Genomic DNA, 25,558 nt, shown 5'->3' with positions numbered 1-25,558 from the left:
TGTGTTAGTAAGGCCTTCTCGCAGACCACCATGAGCCCCCCCCCCCCCCCCCCGCTACATGTCTGCCTCCAACAGACAAGAGTCCTTTCTCCCACTCTGGACATTATTCCACAGATAGATAAACCCCACTTGCCTAATTTCCCATAGACCTCACAACCTCTGGATATGCCTTATGGGTGAAACATCAGGAGGGAATGCTTCTGGAATATAGCCATACAGTCCGGAAAACTCGCAGCAACCCTGTGAGATCTTTGCAAGCCGGATGTTTGTAACTCTGGGTGCGCCTGCCTGTATTTTGTCTAGGTGCGTTTTATATAAGGGTGATGCATTTCTAGTTGTGTCATAAGAGGCGGGTAGGGAACAAAAAGGATGGTTTTGAGATGCCCGGCTAGAGGAGGGGAATGGCATCATCCTCCAGGTGAAGAGGAGGAGGAGGAGGAAGAGGAGGCACATGTTGCTGCGCCCCGCCAGAGGCGCCGTCCTTGCCCACTGCACGGTGCCCAGTGCAGACGAGGGAGAGGAGAGAGGCAAGCAGAGGCAGGGCAGGGCTGACTGAGGAGGATTCTTCTTCTCCTCCTTCCCTTCTTGGCTGAAGCTGGCTTCCATGGTGAGGAGGAGGAGCAGGAGCCGCGATTGGGAGCCTCCGCCCGGAGGAAGCCTGCCTGGCGGCAGCAACAGCACCAGGAGGCGGAGCTGCACCAGCGGTGGCGCGGAACTGGAGCGCCTGCCCGCGAACATGGCGGCGGCGGCGGCGGAGCACCAGCAGCAGCAGCTCCTGGCCGAAGCCTGCCCTCCTGGCCCTGCTTCCTCTTCTTCGGCGCCTCCTCTCTTGCCGGGGGTCTCGGTGCCGGTGCTGTTCTGCTTCTCGGTCTTCGCGCGGCCCTCGTCGGTGCCGCGCGGGTCGGGCTACGAGGCGCTGATCCAGAAGTTCCTGAGCCTCTACGGCGACCAGCTGGACATGCACCGCAAGTTCGTGGTGCAGCTCTTCGCCGAGGAGTGGAGCCAGTACGTCGACCTGCCCAAGGGCTTCGTGGTGGCCGAGCGGTGCAAGGTGCGCCTCGTCCCCCTCCAGATACAGGTGGGTGCCCCTCCGCCAAGCCAGAGCAAGGGAGGGAGAGCCAGGAAGCAGGGAGGGAAGAAGCCCCGCTCCCCCCCCCCCCCCCCAAGGCGCCCTCTGCACTCTGGAAACAGGGTAGCTTCAGGGCCCTGAACTGGATTATGTTAGTCTACACCAGGAATGGGCAAACTTGGGCCCTCGAGGTGTTGTGGACTGCAGCTCCCACAATTCCTAGCAGGGCTCTCTGCACAGTAGAATCAGGGCAGTTTCAGGGCCCTGTAAAATCCAGATTATCTGCTCTGAACTGGATTATTTGTTGATTTACAACATTTACATGCCGCCCTTCTCACCCCAAAGGGGAGTCAGAGTGGCTTACAAGTTATATGCACATACAATATTTTATATTATCAGTATATCGCAATATTTGTATTATATATTACTATGTTGTACTAGTAGCCGTCCCCTGCCACACGTTGGGGGTTCTGCATGGGAAGTTTGGCCCAATTCTATCGTTGGTGGGGTTCAGAATGCTCTGTGAATTGTAGGTGAACTATAATTCCCAGCAACTACAACTCCCAAATGTCAAGATTCTATTTTCCCCAAACTCCACCAGTGTTCATATCTGGGCATTTTGAGTATTCGTGTAGAGTTTGGTCCGGATCCATCATTGTTTGAGTCCACAGTGATCTCTGGGTGTAGGTGAACTACAACTCCAAAACCAAAGGACACTGCCCACCAAACCCAGTATTTTCTGTTGGTCAGGGGAGTACTGTGTGCCAAGATTGGTTCAATTCCTTCGTTGGTGGGGTTCAGAATGCTCTTTGATTGTAGGCGAACTATAAATCCCAGCAACTACAACTTCCAAATGACAAAATCATTTTTTTTTTTAGTAAAGGACATACATTGGGTTGTTAGGTGTCTTGTGTCCAAATTTGGTGTCAATTCGTCCAGTGGTTTTTGAGTTCTGTTAATCCCACAAACGAACATTACATTTTTATTTATATAGATATCACTATACTGTAATATTAGTAATATTACATAAGGAGCCTCCGGTGGCGCAGTGGGTTAAACCCCTTTGCCTCGCAGGACTGAAGACCGATAGGTTGCAGGTTCGAATCCGGGGAGAACGTGGATGAGCTCCCTCTATCAGCTCCAGCTCCTCATGCGGGGACATGAGAGAAGCCTCCCACAAGGATGGTAAAAGCATCAAAACATCCTAGCAGAGGAATTGTGGGAGTTGCAGTCCAAAACACCTTGAGGGCCCAAGTTTGCCCATGCCTGGCCTGCCTACTATAGTCCACTTCAAAACAGATTCTCTGGATTCGAAACCTGGGACCCCTTCAACGCAGCCATATAATCCAGATTATCTGCTCTGAACTGGATAATAATAATAATAATAATACCCCACCACCATCTCCCCAAAGGGGACTCAGGGCAGCTAACATGTGGCCAAGGGCAAGGATACAATACAGCAAAATAAAATAAAATATATGTGCTCCCGATGGTATTCTGGGTTCAAGCACTGAGCTGCTGAACTCACTGTCCGAAAGGTCACAGGTTCGAATCTGTGTGTAGTCATAGTTCGAAGAGACCCTAAGGTTCTCCCGGTGTTTGGGACTTCAGTGTCCAGAATTCCCGACCACTGGACAAACTGGTCAAGGCTTCTGGGGATTGGAGGCCCAAACCACCTGGAGGGCCGCATGTTGTGCTTGCCTACTTTAAGAGCATTCAGCCCTAGGTGTTGATGTGGGCAAAAACCGGAAATCCTATCCAGGGGTGGATCTACACCAGCCATGGGCAAATTTTGGCCCTCCAGTTTTGGGCGTCCGCTCCCACAATTCCAAACAGCATCAGGCCCTTTCTTTTTCTGACTCAGCTGCTGACCACATGACCTTGGAGGTGTTTACGGACAACACCAGCTCTTCGGCTTAGAAATAGAGATAAGCACCACCCCCCAGAGATGGACATGGCTAGACTTAGTGTCAAGGGGAATCCTTTACCTTTACTTTTACTATCTACCTATCACCAAAGCTAGGAAATTGATACAGATTTCAGACTCTTCTAAAAAATATTCTGCTTATACCCGTTGCTTATTTATTTTATTGAGGACAAGGTATTCTCATTTAATCCCAGCTAGAAACTGGAAATTTCCTTCATTTAAAACTCCTTCTGAGAAGAAAGTGGTAGCATGCTTCCCCAAAGCCTTGGTTTTTCTCAAGAAAGGCAGAATTGACGTATTCAAAGGGAATTATGAAAGATGGGTTCTTCTTGCTCTTTTAAAGAGCTGCCCAACCTATGTCTGCTTAAATGTTAGTTCCATTGAGATCAGTGAGGCTTAGGGCCCTTCCACACAGCTCTATATCCCAGAATGTCATGGCAGGAAATCCCACAATATCTGCTTTGAAATTCTGGGATATCTGAGTCCACTCAGATAATGTGGGATTTTCTGCCTTCGTATTCTGGGATATAGGGCTATGTGGAAGGGCCCTTACTCAGCAAACTCAACTTCTAGAATATGCTGAGACACTAACTGTATCCAGAGTTAGGCCATATTTCTATGATGTATTATTTCTCAAAAAAGAGGCTCAAAGCAGCTAACACTAAAAACAATATGTATCCATGGGTCAATGTGAGGGCCCTTCCACACAGCTCTATAGCCCAGAATTTCAAGGCAGAAAATCCCACATTATCTGAGTGTGGACTCAGATAACCCAGTTCAAAGCAGATATTGCGGGATTTTCTGCTTTAATATTCTGGGATATAGGAATGTGTGGAAGGGCCTTGAGTCCACACTTAGATAATGTGGGATTTTCTGCCTTAATATTCTGGGATATCAAGGAGCCCCTGGTGGTGCAGTGGGTTAAACCACTGAGCTGCTGAACTTGCTAACCAAAAGATTGCAGGTTTGAATCCGGGGAGTGGCATGACATCCAGCTGTTAGCCCCAGCTTCTGCCAGCCTAGCAGTTCGAAAACATGCAAACGTGAGTAGATCAATAGGTACCGCTCCAGCGGGAAGGTAATGGCGGCCATATGACCTTGGAGATGCCTACACACAATGTTGGTTCTTCGGCTTAGAAATGGAGATGATCACCACATCCCAGTCGAACACGACTGAACTTAATGTCAGGGAAAAATCTTTACCTTCACCTATTCCGGGATATAGAACTGTGTGGGAGGGCCTTGAGTCCACACTCAGATAATGTGGGATTTTCTGCCTGGATATTCTGGGATAGGGGACTGTGTGGAAGGGCCTGTATATTAACTCTTATCAGAAAGGAGCTATACACTTCTCTGAAAAGAGTGGCGAAAGGTAAAAGCTTACTCCATCCTGAGAGAACCTGAAAGATGCACCCGCCTTTCTACTCTCTCAGGCACTGAAGTGCTTTCGGCCAATTTGAATGCCTGGGAGAGGAAATGGTAGTGGCCCACTGAGGCTCCGTAGATGCTTTCTCCTCTCTGTGGAATAATCCTCAATTTATCCACAGTCCATATCAAAATCCACAATCTTGGCTCCCAAACATTCCCTCGACTTAAACATGTGGTTGATTTATACATGTGTACATACATTCTGATTGAACAAATCACCCAAATGCTGCTTTCTTGCACTGAGGGCCCTTCCACACGGCCAGAATATCAAATCAGAAAACCCCACATTATCTGCATTGAACTGGAATATATGGCAGTGTGGACTCAGATAACCCAGTTCAAAGCAGATATTGTGGGATTTTCTGCCTTGATATTCTGGGTTATATGGCTGTGTGGAAAGGCCCTGAGTGTTAAAGGTTAAATTATGCTGAGTAAGCTTCTGCTTAGACTTTGATCTGTCAGACGAAATTATGCTTTGTTTACCACAAGCATGGAATGACCCCAGAGTTGTTGCTCACACAATAGAGAAAAATGTGATCAGGTCTCTTTATTTTCTGCAGTCTGCAGTATCGCGTGCTGTTCTGGTAGATCATCTTAAGAGAATGTAGGACAGCCCTCTTGGGTGAGTGCAACTCTGTTCATGGTTTGGAGTTCAGGAAGAGATTCAACAGCTAAACCAGCTGCCAGCCTGTTGCCAGCTTCCTTCGGCATCCTCCTTCACTTTGGCTGGGGAAGAACAGTTAGCTCCACCACTCCTTGGCTGGCCACCTCCGCCCCGTTCGTATTTATGAGTTGTTCATAAGTCGGATGTTCGTAACTTGAGGAGTGCCTGCATCTAAAAGCATGCTCAACTGTAGTCATATGAACATGTTCAGAAGCGAGGTCCATTGAGTTCATCAGGTCTTCGATGACTGGTTAAGATATGAGATGCTATCTTGAGGCATGCAAATGCACAAATCACTGTTATTTATGTATGGTGTGTATGCATTTGCAGTGTTGCCAACGTAAATAATTTTTGGTTTAGTGCCAGCTTCTTGTGCTGAATCTTCTGGGATCTTCCAAGGAGAGAACAATGGTCTGCTGCTGAAAGAGGGGAAAAGTGAAATGTTTCAGTCTGCATGTAGTGCTTTGGATCCAAACTCTTTACAGACAGTATTTATTATTAAGAAGTACCACATAAAAGCACATAAACTGAACAGTAAAATCTGAAAAACAAGAACATTGGATTGCTGAAGCTGAAGATGTAAATTTTATATTCTAAGCTATTTAATGTCCTTGGAATCTGCTGAAAGTGTTTTCATGCAGTTTTATATTTATTTATATACAAAAGCATTTTCTGTAACTGTACTGAAGTGGTGGAAATCATTGGTTGAATGATTAATACACTTCAGGGAAAACTTTATTATACAGTGTTTTGGCAAATACTAGGGCCTCCTCCACATAGCTGTGTAAAATCCCACATTATAATAATTTTATTTTTTCTGCTTTGAACTGAGTCATATGGCAGTGTGGACTCAGATAAGCCAGTTCAAAGCAGATATTATGATTTATCTGCGTTGATGTTCTGGGTTATATGGCTGTGTCAAAGGCCCTAGATTACCATAAACGAGTATTTGCATAAACTCTGAAATCCTCAGCCCAGGCATCTACTGGCGTCTTTGCTAATTAATGACTAAACATAAAATTAATACTCTATACTGATGATCTTCAGTCTTTTTAAAAATTGATTCCTATGGTCCCTTCCACACAGTCATATAACCCAGAATATCAAGTCAGATGAACCACAATATCTGCTTTGAACTGGCTTAGCTGAGCCCACACTTCCATATAATTCAGTTCAATGTGGATTTTATACAGCTGTGTGGAAAGGGGCTTAATGACAGCAGTGATAATTTCACATTTCCTTTATCAGAAGTTGGGTTTAGCTTATTATAGATAATGCCTTTCCAATATTCTTGGCTCAGAACAGATTCCATGATCAGCGTGAAATTAATACGGCTAAAGATGAGCATACATGTTTTACGGGGATTGCAAGGTGTCTCTCTAGCCATTTGTTTGTTCTGTCTGGATTTTGTACCAGGGAGAAGCCAACTGAGGTGAAGGTTTACCTACTATCAGCAGACCTTACTAATATACCGTCTCCCCTTTCCTGCCTTGAAACAGTTGTGTACTTTTAAAGGTGGCCATATTTATGAATTTGTTTTCTTTGTTACAGCGAAGACTGTATGTGTATGAAATATATGTTTGTGTGTATGTGTGTGTGTGGTGCATAAAGGGTGAATTATTCACCTTCTTAGTACAGGGAAGTCCTTTGGGGAACCAACATCCAGCTTGCAAACGTGTATGCAAATTAAAACATTGATATCTACCATGGATAAAGAGCCTACTGTGAGTCCATTTAAGAAAGTTGCCTCTGTCTTCAACCTGAAGCTAGATAGAATGACAGTTCTTATTTTCTTCTTACTTTTGAATTTGTGCTTTTAAATTGCCAAGTACAAGTTCAGTGTGCCTTTTCCATGACAATACAGTATAAGAGTTGTGGGTTTCATGTTATTATGTTTGTAAATTGTGTACGAACCTGTTGCCTGTAGTTAAACCTTGATATATGTTTAGACTGTACATCAGGCTTGAAAGATTGGGAACCGTGTCCAAGAGCTTTTCTTTAAGATAATGGCTGGGATCCAAAGAACTGCGTAACCACATCCACACAATTTGAGAGGGTTTTCGCTTTCTTGAAAGCAGTTCTTTCTACAACAGGCTGTAGAAACAGGATTTTCAGAGCTGGTGGTATGAAATGGGGATATGCTGTTCAAAGAAAAAGTCAGATGTCTTATTGGAAACCTACAATCCCTGTATGGACGCATACACACCTTTGGTCTCACCTGAAGTGTGTATCTGAGATTCAACTCAGTGTGAAACCTTTACTTTGGCTATACTGATTTCGGATATTTAATTTTAATTTTCTTTCTTTTGTTTTTCCAGTTAACCACACTGGGCAATCTCACACCCTCAAGCACTGTGTTTTTCTGTTGTGATATGCAAGAAAGATTTAGACCTGCTATCAAGTATTTTGGAGATATAATCAGTGTGGGTCAACGATTGGTAGGTCTATCTATTTATTTATTGTAGCACCTGCTCTCTATTTTGCAATGTTTAATATTTGATATCGTACATGTATAGTTTCTTTACTCTGTGGATTCTTTCTTATTACAGCTTCAAGGAGCAAGGATTTTAGGAATCCCAGTCATTGTAACAGAACAGTATCCCAAAGGTCTTGGAAGCACAGTGCAAGAAATTGACTTAACTGGGGCTAAACTTGTCTTACCCAAGACAAAGTTTTCTATGGTATTGCCTGAAGTCGAGGCTGCGCTAGCAGAAATCCCTGGAGTCCGCAGTGTTGTTTTATTTGGAGTAGAAGTAGGTTCTTCATTTATATTATATTTAACTCTTCATATAGTAGTATAGAAATATTGACATAAAGGATAAATGCTGGTTGAGTATCCCTTACTGTGAAATAAAAATGCTCCAAAAAGGTCCACATGGGTGGCTGAGATAGTGGCCCCTTTGAATTCTGATTATTCAATGTATACAAACTTCATGTACTAACATTATTTTAAAAATACTGTATATAAAGTTTCCTCTAGGCTATTTGTATAAGATGTATTGGGAACTTAAACATTTTTTTTAAATTTTGGCTTGGGCCCCATCTCTGAGTTATCTCATCTGAATATGCCAAAATCCCAAATCCAAATGTTGTTCCCAAGTATTTCAGATAAGGGACATTTATCCTGTCTTGCTTTGAAGACTAATATGTTTTAAATAATATTTTTTGCAAGCAGTTTGAAAACTAAATGTATTTTATTGCATATTGTTCTATAGTCTCACATCTTCTGTTAATGTACATGTTGGGGTTTTTTTTCTTCCCAAGACCCATGTCTGCATCCAACAGACAGCACTAGAACTGGTAGGCAGAGGTCTGGAAGTTCATATTGTGGCTGATGCAACCTCTTCAAGAAGTATGATGGACAGAATGTTTGCCCTAGAGGTAATTTCTTTTAGATTTATATATATAAGAAATGAATCTATAGCAGGCTTGTATAACTACTGAATTTATGTTGTCTTCCATAATATATGCTGCACACAACAAATAATGAATTACCTTTAGAGGAAGATATTGTCTATAGATATACGGTATATATAAACATGTACACACACACACCACCTTTGTACCATTTGAGGGATTCTGTGGTTTTTTTCCCCTTTTTATTTTGGAGAACTGCTATTATAACCTACACCTAAAAGTAGAGAACATTGAGTTTTTAAAAAGAGAACATTGGATTCACAGATAGATTTTGTTCATTTAAATGTTAATGAAATGTGCTAGGGAGATATTGCTTTGTAGCTGATGTTCTGGAACTTTTTTGGAGGCTTCAGTTATAAAATCTTAGTACATAGTTACTGGAAATTGAGCAGTATAGAGACTGCAAGCTTTCCATTTCTTATTTTTAAAAAGAATCTATAGTTTTCATATATTAGTTTAGGACAGGCAAGCCATCAGAATATTGTTTACAAGACCAAAACGGAACAAGAACTATAGCATCTGTGAGACTATTGCCTGAACAGATCCAAATAGTCTCTCCAGATTCAAGCCACTTTTCATATATTGGGACGAACAGCGTCTCAGACTTTTCTTTGGTGCACCATGATACAGTGAAACACAGCGTACTGTTGTAGTCTGCAGGTGGGTTCATCTGGAACAAATAACAACAACAACAACTTTATTTCTTGACCACCCTTTCTCTCAAAAGGGCCACAGGGCGGTTTACATACAGAGACAGGGAAACATTCAATGCCTTACAAAGTACAAACAACATCAGAAATAATACAGAATAATGCACAATAACAATAGTAAACTTATAATGAAAATAAATAAATATTGTAATGGGAACTGGAAACCAATAAACCAATTAGACAGTAAAACTAAGACATAAATGAACATTTAACATATATCATTAAAAATAGTTAAAATAAATTTCATTTGAAATGGCTAACAGAGGTGTTTATTAAAAATATATCATAGCTGTCATATAATGCAAATGGTTCACCAACGTTCTGGTAGATTAAAATGTGTTTACCTAGTCAGAAAGTGGAATTCTTATTGGGAATGTTTGACCTTAACCAGAATTTTACCCTTTATCACAACCCATAATATATTGGTGTTCTGACTGGTATCAGAAACAACCCACAACTCTCTCTCACACACATACACACACACAAATCCTGATGCATGTGGTTTAAGGTTGGAAAAAAGTTGGTACTTAGTGAAAAGAGTTACACTTGATTAAATGGGAGCTTAATGTAATCTGTATAAAGCTCATGACGTACAAGGAGTATGATAACAGGCAGTGGCTCAGGTGGAAACCAAAGTAGTGATGCACTCCAAGAACATATTGCACTGAAATACATCTTTTGCCTTGTGTTGCCATTAATTGTGTAGAGTTTGCTGTATTTATTTGATAGAGATAACTATTTTGTTTCTAACCTTATATAAACCAATAATTTAGTTGGCTGTTTTATTTATTTTAAACAACCTTGGTGTATTCCCTCTCCCTACTGTTCCCAGGTTAGCAGTTCAATATAAACTTAAATGCTAATCAGCAACAAAAGTGAGCAAATTAAACTCCTTGTCTCGTTATCAACTCTGGGAGGTTATTATTTGTCTGATTAGAAAGTAGGAATGATGGTGCACAAATATTAAAAACAATATACTCCAGTTTCCATGTATTTTTATTAATAAGTTTCCACAGATGGGCTAGTTAATACCAACAACAGTGCTCTTGAAATTCCAGATAGAAGAATGATTTGCCATCTTCCTTAATATATGCACGTTTAAGGGCCTTTTCCCTTTGCCATCCTTTCCATTTATATGAAAGAACATTAGCTGAGATTTTGCTGATTTTTCTCTCAGAGTCACCAGTTGAAACTCAATTTAATTATGACAGCATTACATGCTATTTATAAGCAGTTCAGAATTTCAAAGGACAAAATGGAAAATCCAGTACTGCAAAGAGTTTTCATTCTATGGTGAGGGTGCAGTATTGTCATCCTAACAGAAGCAGTTTCTCCACTGGAACTAGGAGTGATGATTCCCCCTCCTTTTCTAGAAACCTTTTTGACTACATTTTGAAGCAGTTTGAAGGGTTGCCAGAGGGAGAGAAGAAAATAAATGTCTGTTTTACTAGCAGAAGTATGCTAGCAAATTGGCCTTTGATGTAAATGCTGGGCCCCTTATTAAAATTAATTTGTGTCCAGTACTCAGACCTAGTTTGCAGACAGCCCATGTTTACTAGTCCAAATTCCATGGTGGTGCTTTTTTGCTTCTTTTGTATTTAAAATATTAGATCATGCAGAAGGGATGCTATCTTCAAGTGAACTTTTAGAGGAGAATGATAGCAAATGTTTACACTTCATATTTATTTATTACTAGCCGTCCCCTGCCACACGTTGCTGTGGCCCAGTATATGTGTTTTGTGTGTGTATATATGTGTGTATATATTTGTGTATATGTGTATATATGTGGTTATGAGCATGCGTTGCAATGTATTTTCTATTTTTTGGCTTTTAAAGTCTTTTTCGCTGTGTTTTCCAGTGTTTTTATGAGTGATGGTCACTTGTTGGCCTGATAGGTGCATTGTGTCCAAATTAGGTGTCAATTTTTCCAGTGAATTTTGAGTTATGTTAATTCCACAAACTAACATTACTTTTTTATTTATATAGATTATATTTATTTATTTAGGATATTTTTATCCTGCCTTTCTCCGCAATGCCGACCCAAGGCAGCTTACAAACAGAATAAAAACATTGAAATCCTTCAATTAGGAGAACAAAATAGATAAAACCATGATAAAACAACAATCAATAAAATCCCACATTTCAGTTAAAACCATAACCTCCCCCCATGTATCCCCCCCCCCCCATCCCGATCGTAAAATCCCTAACTCCTGCCATGGCTCAATTAAAAGCCTTGTTAAATAAGAAAGTCTTGACTCCCTTCCTAAAGCTAAGCAAAGATGGAGCAGTCCTTAGTTCTTCAGGGAGGGAGTTCCAGAGGGCTGAGACTGCACCTGAGATGGAGCCTTCTCTAGTTATGCATAAACGCATACTGGTGGGGGCTTGCGTATTGATTCGAGTTTGATCTAAGTTTGCACCCTGGGATGTGTCGGGGGATACGGTGCTCAATATGGTACATCTTCATCTGTCCAAAACCATAACCTAGTTCCATAACCATGACAAAAAGTTGGACTAAATGACTCATGCGGGCTCCTCCAACTCTATGATTCTGCAGCTTACTTATAAAGAGGAATTTAATATATATGAGTTATAATGTTAGCATATACATTTTTCCAGAAACTTACCAATTCAGTATACAGTTCTGGAAGCTATCATGCTAGAACATCAGTTCTTACCCTCATCATTTTCTGAAAAGATAAATCAGGATTTGCAACTCTTTGAAAGGAAGGGGATTTCTGTGAGCATCATTCTATACCAAGAACTATGTCATATAATGTTATTGGTTTATAGACAATGACTCTCTGAACTTAGAAGTTCCACATTAGAAAAAGAATTAAAAGCTAAGCATTTGGGGCATTTCTTGTCTGTGAGGGTGGTTGAATATGGATAAGGAAGCAGCTAATGTTCTCAAAGCAGCTGTTTGATTGATGCTCTTGCAAAAGCTAACCAGTTTTGCTGTTGCTAGTCTGGCTTTTAATTATTACTCAATAATTAAAAGATATTAAGCTGCAAACTGTGTTTTATGATTTACCACATTTTTGTTTTTTGTTTCCTTGTGCAACTTACTATGACTTTTTGTGATGCTTTTTGCTCAGTTGTTTGCCCTAAATGATCTTTCTGGATGTTATACTTTTCTGGGCATAGGTATGCTTCTTGGAAACAATGTGTGCTCAGAATTGTATACAGACCCAACCCCCCCCCCCCCCATTCTATTTATAACTCCTTATTTTGTGGATTTTTTTCCCATAAGAAGAAGTTTAGGCTCCCGGTTAGCAGGGGCTAGAGTATCTTCCATCAAAAAATGCAGCAAGAAATACGTGCAAGCTCAGATTCACTTATAAAATAGAGCTTGGAGATTTTGTTTTTAGTGCAGCAAAGCAGTTCCAAGCAACTTACCAGAAGTAGTTGTGATCTGTTGCTTTTAATTGAGACATTTTCTGATAAGTCCATGCAGAAGAACAAACTAGCTAAGTAGCCATTAAGAATGATTTTCAGTATGCAGAATTGTTGGTTTCAGTTAGATGTGTGCTCTATAGTGATACCATGAATTATTTTATGAATTATGGCAGATCAACCCTCCAATTTTATATATAGACATAAATAAAACACTTGTAACTCCTCTCTTTTTACTAAACCATCCATAAAACTTCATTCTATTCACTCTTAATTGCTACTTTTTTAGTGCAGATTGTTTCCACATATATGTATTTGGATTATAGAGCTAGAGCTGTAATCCTATAATATTCCACCTAGGCATTAACATTTGAAAAGGCTCTGATAAGAATCGGTGGGAGGAAAAAGCATTTAGAGTTGTTATAAAGCCGTCTGAAAATTTGTTATCGATTTAGGAAAAGTACTAACATCTTCTGAATAGTCATATATGTACATTAAGTATTAAATATCCTGTTACAAAAGGCAAAATGTGTTGTTTTTTTCTTTTCATTCTTCAAGAAAATTTTGTTTCTGTGTAATAAACAATTCAGCTATGAAGGAATGCCTGTTTCGAATTCAGAAATTCCATGCACCATTTTTAAAAAAATACATTTTGCTCATGTTTGAGTTGTAGAGAGAGACGGCACAATATGTTTCCCTGATCTTCACTGTCCTCACCTACTCTGTTATATGCTAGACAGTGTCTTGGAATGCTGAATATGGCAATAACTGGTAAATGTCATGTTCTTACTATAGCTTTAGATGGCAACTATATCTAGGAACAGGTAATTTGCAGCTAGGATCCTATTTCTAGGAGAGTGCTGTCTGGTTCTTGATGTTTGAGTTTTCTGGCTTTATCAGTGTTATTTTAGAAAGGCAGAATTACTTGGCCTTCTCCCTTTTCGCTGCAATTTCACCTAAAAGGCAGATACTTCGAGTGTTTCAATATAAATTCTTCATAATTGCTTAGCTAGTGTCATTCTTCCATAGGTTTCATAACAGAAGCATCAAGGTGACATTGAGCACTTTGAATAATTCCCAATTACAATACCATTTTGATAATACCATAGCTTTGACAAATTGATACAACAGAGTGAAGGCTTCTTTGCATCCTGATAAAGTTACTGGATCTGCTATTTGATCTCAAATGGGAACTCTGTTGGTAATGGCCTGGCCTGGATTATTTATTTATTTATTTATAACCTGCCCTCTCTCCTTGATGGGACTCAGGGCGGCTTCCAAATACAAAGGCAAATATTCAGTGCCATATACAAACATAAAAACACAGCACAATAAAATAACAAATAGATCATAGTTTAAAAAACATGTATAAAAATAGACTCTATGGGAGGATAAACGATCAAGCCTCATAAAGGCCTTATGTTTGTTTTATATACTGCTTAATGTTGTTATTTTTATTTTGTTATATTGCTTTTTGTTATTATTTTGTTGATATGTATTTCAATGTGTTATGTTTTAACTGTTCTGTTGGGCTTGGCCCCTTGTAAGCCCAACATCATCATCATCATCATCATCATCATCATCATTAGTGCAATAGCAATAAGTACTATTTAAGTATAAAATCTATAAATATAAATGTAAAAGTTGGTCTACGAATGTATAAACCTTTAACAGGAGGGGAAGGAGGAAGGGATTCATTACGCATCAACCTCTCCACAAGCTATGGAGCATAGATGGGTTTTTAGGTGTTTTTTGAAGGAGGGGAGGGAAAGGGCTGTTTTAACTTCAATGGGGAAGGAGTTCGAGACAGAAGGATGACCACAAAGAAGGCCCTCTCTCTCATGCCCACCAGTCGCACTTGTACTCTCTCCTCAAGGGGCTGGGTGAGGATTATTATGCTTATACTGAAATCTTTAAATGAAAGGCACGGTTCTTTTTTCTTTCTTTCCTCATCAGAAATGTTTTTCAGAACATCCCCATGAATGCAAAATGCTACATGGGAATTGATCTCTTGCTCCCAACCTCTGTTTAATCTCACCGTGTACATCAGCAATTGTGTGTTTCCATTATGTGTGGGTGATTTGTGATCCTTGACTTGTCCATATAAAACAGGAATGCAAGAGAACTGAAGTTCTTTTTCCAAACCCTTAAGTGATGTTTTTCTCCTCTAAAAGCAGTAAACAAAAGTACATTATCACTGGAAATGTTAAGAATGGTAGTCTTACTGTTCAATGGTTATAGAGAGCGCAAACTCACTTCTGGTTGTTCTTTTCTGTATTTTTCTTCAGCGTCTTGCTCGCACTGGGATTATTGTTACCACTAGTGAAGCTATATTGCTGCAACTGATAGCTGACAAAGATCATCCCAAATTCAAAGAAATCCAAAACCTCATTAAGGCAAGTGCTCCAGAGTCAGGGCTTCTTTCCAAAGTATAAAGAGGACATTGGGTGTGTGTGTGAATAATATGTCAATGTAATTGTACTTACGCAAACACTCTCAAACACACATCCACTCACTCTCATATGTGTGTTTTTATACACACGTGTGCTTGCACATACAACTCACACGCACACCCCTTCTGCAAATTGATGTGTCTGTGCTTGCCTTAGCAAAAGATGTCTGATTATGCTGTCCAGGCGCCCATGTATTCTGTTAGTCTCAGCTCTTTAAGGTTTATTTTTTGTCAGAACAAACTTTGAAAACAGAGGTGCCTGTTTGTCTGTACTGTACCCACTGATTGTAACACAGCTCCAAATAAACTGTATATTTTTGTGAAACCTCCTTTGACTGTAAAAATATACTGTGGCATTGTTTTACATTTTGTATTAATAATATAATATATGGCATAGATACATGTGATATAATATTTTATCAATCTATAAATGGAACCACATTTTAAATAAAATTGAATATATATATATACATGGGGGAACAGCTGCTTTAGACGTGAAGAAACATGCTAGAGACAAGATGAATGTGTAGATGCATTATTGTTACTTGCTTAGCTAGCTAGGCTGATACTTGATTGTTCAGTACTATATTACTACTTGCTGTTCCAAAGTTCTTTACTGTGAAATTCCAACTGGAAAGAGTGTAGGTTCATGTTCACTTTAAAATCCTAAACAATTCTGCCAACTTATTAATGGGAATTTGAACGATGATATTTAAGGAGTTTTAATTCATTTGTAGACAATTCTAGCTCTTCATTTCTAAATATGAAAATATCTTTTTTTTCTATATGTGTTGAGGGATTTATTTGTAATCCCGGTTTTGCATTATTTCAAGCAAACCTTTAGTTAAAAATCAGTTTATTGAATTTCATGATGGATATTTTAATACAGATACTAGTTTTTCAAGGGAATCTGGTATATTTTTAAAAAGGGCAACTATAACTTGATGAGTATTTTGTAGCTGCAATGATTGACAATGTTCCAATGTTTATATCAAGAATATATGTTGGTCTCTAGAAATATGACACACAATATTAATCTTTTTAAGAAATCGATACATTATTGGAGAGTTCTTATTTTTTCCGCAAACCCTGGCTCTAGAAATGATCTTGAGGTGTTTAAATAAATGCATATGTTTACTATGTCAAATTATTTTATGTAAAAGTTGATCATCATTTTATACTTTTGTTATGGTGTCTTAGAACCAGATGTTAGGATTTGTCAAATGTTAGGGAGGGGAGGGGAGGGAATTTGGGTGCACTTGACAAAAGGGTAGCATATGAAAATCCTATGCTTTCCATTATTTAGAGGAAATACAAACTTGTTGCAGTTTGGCATGAGAAATATGTGACTGTAGATAGTCAGAGAAAAATAGGATTGAGGAAATCACTGTCCCACATTTAGTGACCTACTTTTGGTATCTTTTCTGGTATATTAATCAGCTGTTGAGCTGACTAAAGTATAAATGAACAGCTGTGCACCAAAACCTTTCAGACCAAACTATAAATATGCCCCAATATATTATTTCATGGTAGAAAGATTTGCTGATCCATCATGAGGATTTGAATGTTATTGTTGAAGATATAGTGTCCATACACATTAGAATTTTTCAAAAATATACATAACCCAGTTTCGGAAGTGTATTGCCTTGCATTGTGAAGACTCTGGCATTAAGAAATTCAGGCCACCAGCCTGAAGTTCTTTCAGACATTATTTGAAATGGATTGCTTTGTTCCCACGACATTTCCCCAAGAAATGTTATTTGAATTTCCAATGATATGATCACAATGGCTCTGCGTGGGAAGGCAAGCAGTTTACAGGTTTTAGGCTGTATGCAATAACTTTTCTTTCTCCATTGAAGCAGAGCTGCTTCATTTTTAGAACCCTATATATTCAGGTATATGTCTAGAAATTTTGCCAAAAAATCAACTCAGAAAACATGGGTTGGCTTATCCATGAGTTAATGTGGGTACTGCACCTTACCTCTTTCCAAAAAGGAACCATCACTTTCTCTGAGGGCGCTTCCCCACAGCCATATAATCCAGGATATCAAGGCAGAAAATCCCACACAATATCTGTTTTGAACTGGAATATATGGCATTGTGGACTCAAGATAACCCAGTTCAAAGCAGATGTTGTGGGATTTTCTGCCTTGATATTCTGGGTTATATGGCTGTGTAGAATGGCCCCGAGTAGAGCTGCGAAAGAAGAGATCTTTATCTATTTTGGGAGAATAAAAGAAGCACCAACCCTCTTTATGGCACTGCTTCTGGCTTTTTGAATGCTGCCTGGGTGCAGAAATAGCAGCAGGGCCAGGAGCATCTGATCCTCAGAGGTAGCATTGGTAGTTTCCCCTTTCTGTAGAATAACCCTTGACTTATCCATGGACCATATAAAAATCCATAGTTTTGCCTCCCAAGCTTGCCCTTGACTTATACATGTGGTAAACTTATGGTAAATCTGAACGGTATTTGTCACATTTCTGTCCTATGTTCATCAGTCTGTACTCATAGGTAATCTTTTGTAACCTGACACTCTTCAGACATTGTGAACTACAACTTGTGTGATCTATCACTAGCACCCTGAGAGTTGTAGCCCATTAAATCTGAATGTGCCAGGTTGCAAAACTGCCTCTTACTTGAAAGAAGGAATATACTTTTGAAGAAAGGCCCTCAGTACAAAACATCCCCTTTTAGCTTGTGCTTGTTGATGCTCCAGCAGATGTTTTAATTCACATTCTGTTGGAAATGTTCCACTTGCTCCCAATAGCCTTACTCTGAAAGGGAGTTCCATTGTTATTTGGAAGTGACTACTTCCAAGTAAATATTTGTAGGATTACACCAAATACTTAAATTAAAGTCCTTGTTCAGGAGAGGGATGTCTCATGTGTTTTTTGAATGTGAAACTATGTTACGTTAGTTGCTTTGTTATTTAACTATTGAGAAAAATACTCTCAATAGTTAAATATCTTGTTTGTGTTCTGCCCCTTTACTTCAACCAACTATACTGGAAAGGTGTGGGAGAAACCCTTTGACCCCTCAGTCCCCTGTCCGGCTTCTTGTCTCCTACTCCAGGCTAACATAGTTTTGCTTTTGGTTTCACAGTACATTGAAGGAATGGGAAGGCTCTGGATGCAAGTCTTCTCCTCTCCGCACTTTCTCTTTTCCGTGGTCAGAGCATGATTTTGGAGAGGCAAAGGCTTGAGGAGGGCACCGCACTTGTGGTGGGGAGGCTTACAAGGGTGGACTCTTCTTCTCTGGCCTCAGAAAGGGAAACCTACTCGGTGCAATGGACCCTAGGGCTGTTCTCCTACAAACCACAAGACTGCACCCTTTCCAAGAGAAGGAGGAGAAATGCAGCTCAGGAATTTGAATGTTTGGTTTTCAATCTTGCTTCACCAAGTATTTTGACAGAAGCCGCTCACCTCATAGCACAGATGTGAGGTAGATGCTGGTTGGAGAAAGAACTGTCTTGGTTGTGGTCTCTCAGTATGGAATTCCTTCCCAATGAAATAATGGTGCTGATTCTCATTTTGCTTTTGTTAGTTGGCAAAGTCTTTTATTTACACGAGTCGTTATGTCTTTTAAAAAAATAATTTGTGAAATTGTTTTAACTTGTGTTTACATTTTTATTTGTATTTATTTCGTATTTATAGAGTTTTCTGTTCCATTGTAATCCAAGTTTTATAAGCCTTGCAAATGTTTTTACATCAATGGGTTACAACAACAATAACAACAGCCTTTATTGGCATACACTAAAAAAATCACAGCACAGATATATATAACATAAAGAAGTCACAGATAAAGAAGAAAAACAAGATTAAAAATTACTAAACTGAAGAATAAAACTTGCGACCGTCTCACAGAAGAATGCATTAGAGTTATTGAAGAGGTATGGATTTTTTTTAACATTCTTTGCAACTTAGAACACTGCAAAAATTGAATTCCTGTATTTTATCCACATCTTATGATATTTGGGGCATACAAACAAAGAATGGTCAAGTGTTTCAACAAAAACCCAAGTCACAAGAACTTTTAGAACAACAATGGGTAGATTATAAATTCAAAAAATAGCATATCACTTTTTTCCCAAAAGAGCAGAACAAATAAAATGAGATAGGACATGTTTTTGATTTCAAAGCTTCAGTAGCATGCCATTGTATTTTTGCTATAGGAATTTAATGGCTTAACTAGCACGAGAATAATACTAGGTATACCTAGGAGTGTTGAACTGAATTTCGGCATGCCTAAAACCTATTGAAATTGTTGAAGTTTGGATTAGAAATAATCATCTTCCTCTGTTTTCAGTGGTATAACATCATAAATTTAAACCCAGCCTATTAATTTTACATTTGGATTGCAGTAGAATTTGCATTATTTATACATAGAATTCTTCCTTCGACGCATTTATTTAGATGGAGGTTTGCATGACTCATTAGAAAGTCAATGATGCTTGGTAAGGAAGAAAGCAGTCGAAAAAAGAGGAAAACTGCTTTACAGATTGATAGATTCAATCAAGGAAACCACAGATTCAAGTCTGCAATACCTGAGCAAAATTGCTAATAACAGGGTGACTTGGAGGTACAACACTGCTAGCATGGGATCACGCTCCAACAAGATTTGGAATCTTGAAGATGAAAGAAAGAAGAGATCTCGCTAAAGACAAGATCAATAAAGGAGGAGATTTGAGTATAGTTTGAGCTACAAAATCTAAAGAATAATAATAAAAAAAACCCTATCACCCCCTACCTTTTTTAAAGGCCTTCTTTCACTTAGGTAACAAGAGATGGAAACAGGAAAGTCTCAAATGAACAACTCCATTGGCTTTTTTTCCTTTTTAATGAGTACTCAGGGGAATTTTCTGAGTGCCTGCAGGCAAGTAGTAGATACTTCCCCCGAAAGACACAATTCCAAACTGGAATATTGATTTCCCAATACAGTAGTTCCTCCAAAGCACAGTCCTGTAAATATCTACTCAGCCCTGACTGAGTTTAAAAGCACTTTCTTCCAGCTACATTTGTTTAGGACTGAGGTCTTACATTTATACTTACTAGTTGTATGCATATCTTTAAAATACGATGTTTCTGTAGCATATAGAGCATATGGTAGATCATTCGTTACACACAATATATTTTACAATTGACAGTAAAATACTGTTTTGACAGTAACTGGAATAAAACAAAGAGTTACAGGAGATAAAGAAAAGCTACTGGATGAAATATAGCACAATATACTATAATTCCAGTAATAATTGTTTTTGTTCCATCACCTAGTATTAAGCATAATGAAATTGAATCCTTGAGCAATTTTGACCTGAATAAATGGATCTGTTTTCTTGTACACCAAAGGTACATTGTTTCTTTTGAGGTGGTCAAACATTATTCTAGCTGTCACATTACGTTTACTTATATCCATTGTGTGTGCCTCCATGACTGCCTAGACCTACTGTTCACAGCTTCTGCTTAACAGTTCTTGATCTTGATTGCTTATGGAAAATCTGTAAAAAAGATGTGTAAACCTAAAAAAAATTCTAGCAAATGATATTCAAAATTCTCTATAAAATCATTTTAATGAAAGTAACATTTTAACTATTCAGTACAGTGAGAGTTTAGGGTTTGTAGGGTGACTGGAGGACAAAACAAGTTGATAGTGGGACCCAAGGCATAATAAAAATAATACAACAGACAAAGTATAAAATACAAGATTTAGAAAAAGCAATTTATAAGTTAAACATTACAAAAATTAGAATGTTTTAAAAAACTATAGGCAAACCCTAAAAACAACTGTATAATAGCCCTGCATCCTATTAGCAGGCCAGTCCCTCATCAGTTTGATCTACTGATAGAAGGAGTAGATCAAAATCCCACCAAAAGGCCCTGAGGTGGTAAGACCAAGAGATGATGGTCAAGACCTTGCCAGCTGACTTTAGAGATCTAATAGGCTCATACAAGGCGATAATAGTCCTTCAAATCTGGACCAAAGCTGTAGAGATTTATTGGTTATAATCCAGAAATGGTTTTGTGCCAGGAAACAGATGGTAACAATGGAGACAAGCTGTGTCTTACCTGTAGCCAGGTGCAATTAACAACCTGTTTGCAGCTCTTTGGACCAACTGAAGTTTCTAAGACCTTTTTGAAGACAGCTTTACATAGAGGGCAATACAGTAATCCAAATAGGATATCATCACATAGACAAATCCAGTTTCTCCATAAACAGGCACAGTTTGGTCCAATCAGTTTGTGTAAAAGTAATGATCACTGCTGAAACCTGGGTCTTCAGGCTCAGAACTGAAACTGCCTCCAAACTGCAAGTGCCTCCAAACTGCAAACATTTTTGTCCTAACTCAGACTGGATCCCTATTCTCAGATCTGTATTTTGATTGACCAGATCTGCATTAAGGTTCAATGTATTTAACCTCATTCTGTTCATTACAGTTTAGCACAGCTTTCTTGGAATTAGCTGGAAAAGAGTAATAGGGCTAGATATCATCAGCATATTGATACCTACCCACTCTACCTGAAACAGGATAATCTCTCCTAGTGGTTTCATGTATATAGATATAGAATAGCATTGTCAAGACTGAGCATTTAGGAACTCCACAGGCCACTTGTCAAGGAGTCAAGCAGGAATCCCCAGTGCCCTCCCCTCCAGCGCCCCTCCAGCGAAGAAGCCACTGTAGAACAGTGCCAACAAATCTCATATCAGGTGATTCAGAAGGATATCATGGTTGGTGGTATCAAAAACTACTGAAAAGTCTGGCAAAACCATGAAGAGCAATTTCTGCCTGTCCAGTTTTCTGCAACCAAAGTTGTCTTTATCCCATAGCCAGGACTGAAACCAGACTAACCTGCCTCATCCAGGATTCCTTGGAGTTGAGAAGCCACTTCCCACGCTTTGCCCAAAAATAGTAGGTTGAAGACTGGCCTAAAATAACAGGGTCCAAGGTAGGCTTTTGTTTTCAAAAGAGGTCTTACAACGGATTTCTTGTTGGGACCGGCCTTGTAGAAAGGAGCATTAATAACTTCACTTTGTCAACTTAGCTAACCTTCTGACTTAGCCAGGAAGGGCAAGGGCCTAGTGCAGATGTGGTGGCTCCTTCCCAGCTGTCCTCATTCTACTCCCAATGACACACAAAACCTGGCTGTTCCACTTCTACTCTGGGTGGAAATCAGCCATTGACTGAACTTGAGACTTGTGCCATAGCTCATCAAACTGATTGGCCAAGGCAGCTGCATGTCTCCTGCAAAGATATTGCATCTCCTTGTGGGTCTGTGAATCACTGGTGATGAACTTCTTTTCTAGAACAATGCATAATTAGATGAGTCCATGGAAACAGTACTTTTACATACTCAGATTTTTAGCCAAGCAAATCTGCAATATTAGACAAATTATGAACAGACACATCACATCTTTCCCAGATTTTATTTATTTATTTATTTATTTATTTATTTATTTACCTATTTATATCCCGCCTTTCTGTACCCCGAAAGGGACCTCAAGGCAGCTTTACATATAGGCAACCCTTTGGACAACATACAGTTAAAATACATTTAAGTTAAATTTTAAAATTAATGCACATTCAAACATGTGAAAACACTGCATTCACTATTAAACTTACATCATCCACAATCATAATCTGGGGCTGTTCCAACAATCATTGCAAATATTCCATAGCTGTTATTGCACTATAGTTAATCTCCAAAGGCTTGATGTGAAAACCAGGTTTTTACTTTACTGAAGGCCAAGAGGGTGAGGGCTACTCTAATATCACTGGGGAGGGAGTTCCACAGCCGAGAGGCCACCACTGAGAAGGCCCTGCCTCTCATTCTCACTAGTTGCGCCTGTGAAGGAGGCGGGACCGAAAGCAGGGCCTCCCCAGATGATCTTAACCTCCGAGGTGGTTCATAGGAGGAGATATGTTTGGACAGAGAAGGAGTTGTGTTTCTTAATATTTGTGTTACTAATTATCTGCTGACATTTCAATACTTATAATGTTATATAATATAGGCTATCCGAACAATATGATTTTACTGTGTATTAAAATGAAGACTGAGATCCACATTAAAATCTACACTATTGAGCCATGGCACATCAGTTGCAATGTTTATCATTACTTCATCATTATGCAATGACAGCTTATACATTAGGACATCATAGTGAATATGGATGTTATGAAACTTCTCAGCTCATTTTTGCATAGTCAAAATGCTATTTACAAAGACTTCCCAAGCTGAATGTCAGCCAATGTACACATGAATTCATTATTTTAGTGAATTCTTTTGGCCACACACAGTTTGCTAATTGCATAAAAAGTGCAAAACATTATCTTCAAACTAAATGGTTGCCATAACTGTGCTTGTAATTTATAATCTCATTAGTGGTGCTTTCATTTTAATTTCTGGAGAATAGTAATAATTACTTTTGTATTACTTAAAATTCTGTATATGTGCAAGTGTTTGTTTAATTAACTATATGATTTGTTTTGTGTAACCCCTTAAACATCAAAATATGATTTTTGCTCATAACTGTAGTCTACTTTTTAGTTTGCTGGAGTTATAGGCTTATAAGACTCATGTGAGTTATTTGGGAGAAGAGACATATCAGATACAGTTGTATTTAACAAGCAGTGTGATTTTCAGAGCAGAATGATACTGGTTGAAGTACTGGAAAACCAGGAAAATTGAAAGGTAAATCTAAAGCCTTAACAAATGTGTCCCACAATCACAAATACACTAATCCATATGAAGGTTCACATACTACATAATGCAATTCAGGACATAGGGAATCTTTGGCCGTCAATTGTCCCAATTGGATTTTGGGTTGAAAATTCAAAGAAAAATGTCCGTGCAGAGTGCTGTATATTAGGCAAAATGCCAAACTGCACTAAAGGACATAGATCAAACATTAGGGAAGGTGAACTCACAAAACCTAGTTGCAGAGCACTTCAATATTACAAGATATTCCAATTCAGACATCAGAACAGCAGTCTTTGAACAAAGAAACATTGAAAAGGGAAACAGCAGGGTTGGAATTCAGCTTGAACACCCCTTAATCTGGAATCCTACAATCAGAAACACTTCAAAATTGTCCACATGGATGACTGGGATAATGATACCTTTGCTTTCAGATGGCTTGGGGCCTACACACTTTGTTTCATGCACAGTATTATTTAAAATGTATAATGTATAAAACTACCTTCAGGCTATATTTATGAAAGAAAAATGTATATGAAACACAAATCAATTTCTGCTCCTGGTTTCCCTTTGCCTGATTTTGGAAGATTTTTCACCACTCAGAACATCTCTACTAGGTGGTCTGTTGAACATATGATAGTAAAGTACAACTTTTGCCAATTTGATAGCTACATAAGAGGCACAAGGAAAAGTCTTTGCTGATGGTCAGTTGCATTTCACTCCGCATACCATCTTCCCTCTAGCTGTCTTGTCCAATCTGTTTCAGTGTCCATAGTTCCCAAGAAGCTGGGATGGTGGGAGAGCACGACTACCATTCTGTGTCTGACCAACAGCCAAAATAGGTTCAGGATATATTCTGCCGCATGTTTTGTGCCAACAGCATACACTGTTGTAGGAGCCATGAATTTCTGAGCAAGGCTTGTCAGGCACAGATATTGGAAACCATTTATTTATTTTCTACATTTCTATCCCTCTCTCTCTCACCCCAAGGGGGACTCAGAGCAGCATACAATTAGGCAAAATTCTATGCCGCAATATACATACAAAAGCAATACATAACATTGACTAAAACCAGTAAACATATAAATACAAATTAAAGCATTAAATTACTATACGTAAAAATATCATAACACAAAACAGAAACATAAAACATTAACATTGCACTAGTCTCATAGTCGCCATTTAGCTGCTTCATTTATGTCTATATCGTGATAGGTCTTATACGGTAATTCTGTCACTTGCTAAATGCTTGCTTGCATAGCCAGGCTTTAAGTTTTTTTCCTGAATACCAAATGGGAGGGGGGGGGCAATCTAAACTCACTGGGGAAGGGGTTCCACAGCTGAGGGGCCACCACCAAGAAGACCCTGTCTCTTGGTCCCAACACTTTCGCAGGTGCAGTTCCTCCCCGACAGATCTGAAGACCAAAGCCCTGCAGTTTTCTGGAACCACCTCTTATACTACCTTGACCTGCTTGTACAGGGAAGGCACTTAACAACCAGAATGGCTGTTCTGTCATTGGCAGAAAGGATGAATGGTAGGTATTTGGAGGGGCCTGCCCTTCAGCATAAGTATTAACAGCAGAGCACAAGCAGGAAGTAAGGACAGAAACACTTAACATGTCAAGTTTATCCCATTTCCCAGCATGTGCAACCTCCTATGCTATATTTCGTCTCCCAAAGTTTATCAAAAGACATGCACAAGCGATGTATTCGTTTGAAATTCTGGTTTTCTTCGAATGTGGAACCTCATCATCATCATCATTTATAGACTGCCTTATGTCCCCGAGGAGCCCCGGTGGCGCAGTGGG

At 39.2% G+C, this 25,558-nt stretch overlaps 1 protein-coding gene across 2 annotated transcripts; it reads left to right on the top strand.

The window, feature by feature from the left end:
* The first annotated feature begins 326 nt into the window (after positions 1 to 326).
* Positions 327 to 18,671, top strand: ISOC1 (isochorismatase domain containing 1). Of its 2 annotated transcripts, XM_060762001.2 has the most exons (6): positions 327 to 1,078; positions 7,407 to 7,526; positions 7,638 to 7,841; positions 8,353 to 8,469; positions 14,897 to 15,004; positions 18,163 to 18,671. In XM_060762001.2, the coding sequence occupies exons 1-6, from the start codon at positions 605 to 607 to the stop codon at positions 18,238 to 18,240; spliced, it is 1,101 nt and encodes a 366-aa protein (XP_060617984.2). In that variant the 5' UTR covers positions 327 to 604; the 3' UTR covers positions 18,241 to 18,671. The 2 variants fall into 2 exon arrangements, with proteins under 2 accessions (XP_060617984.2, XP_060617985.2); XM_060762002.2 differs by lacking the exon at positions 18,163 to 18,671 and having other exon boundaries at positions 335 to 1,078; positions 14,897 to 15,385.
* Positions 18,672 to 25,558: the final 6,887 nt, after the last annotated feature.

This window comes from Anolis sagrei, chromosome 2 (assembly GCF_037176765.1).
Source record: "Anolis sagrei isolate rAnoSag1 chromosome 2, rAnoSag1.mat, whole genome shotgun sequence".
NCBI lineage: Eukaryota > Metazoa > Chordata > Lepidosauria > Squamata > Dactyloidae > Anolis > Anolis sagrei.
This window is presented reverse-complemented; position numbering and strand designations above follow the sequence as displayed.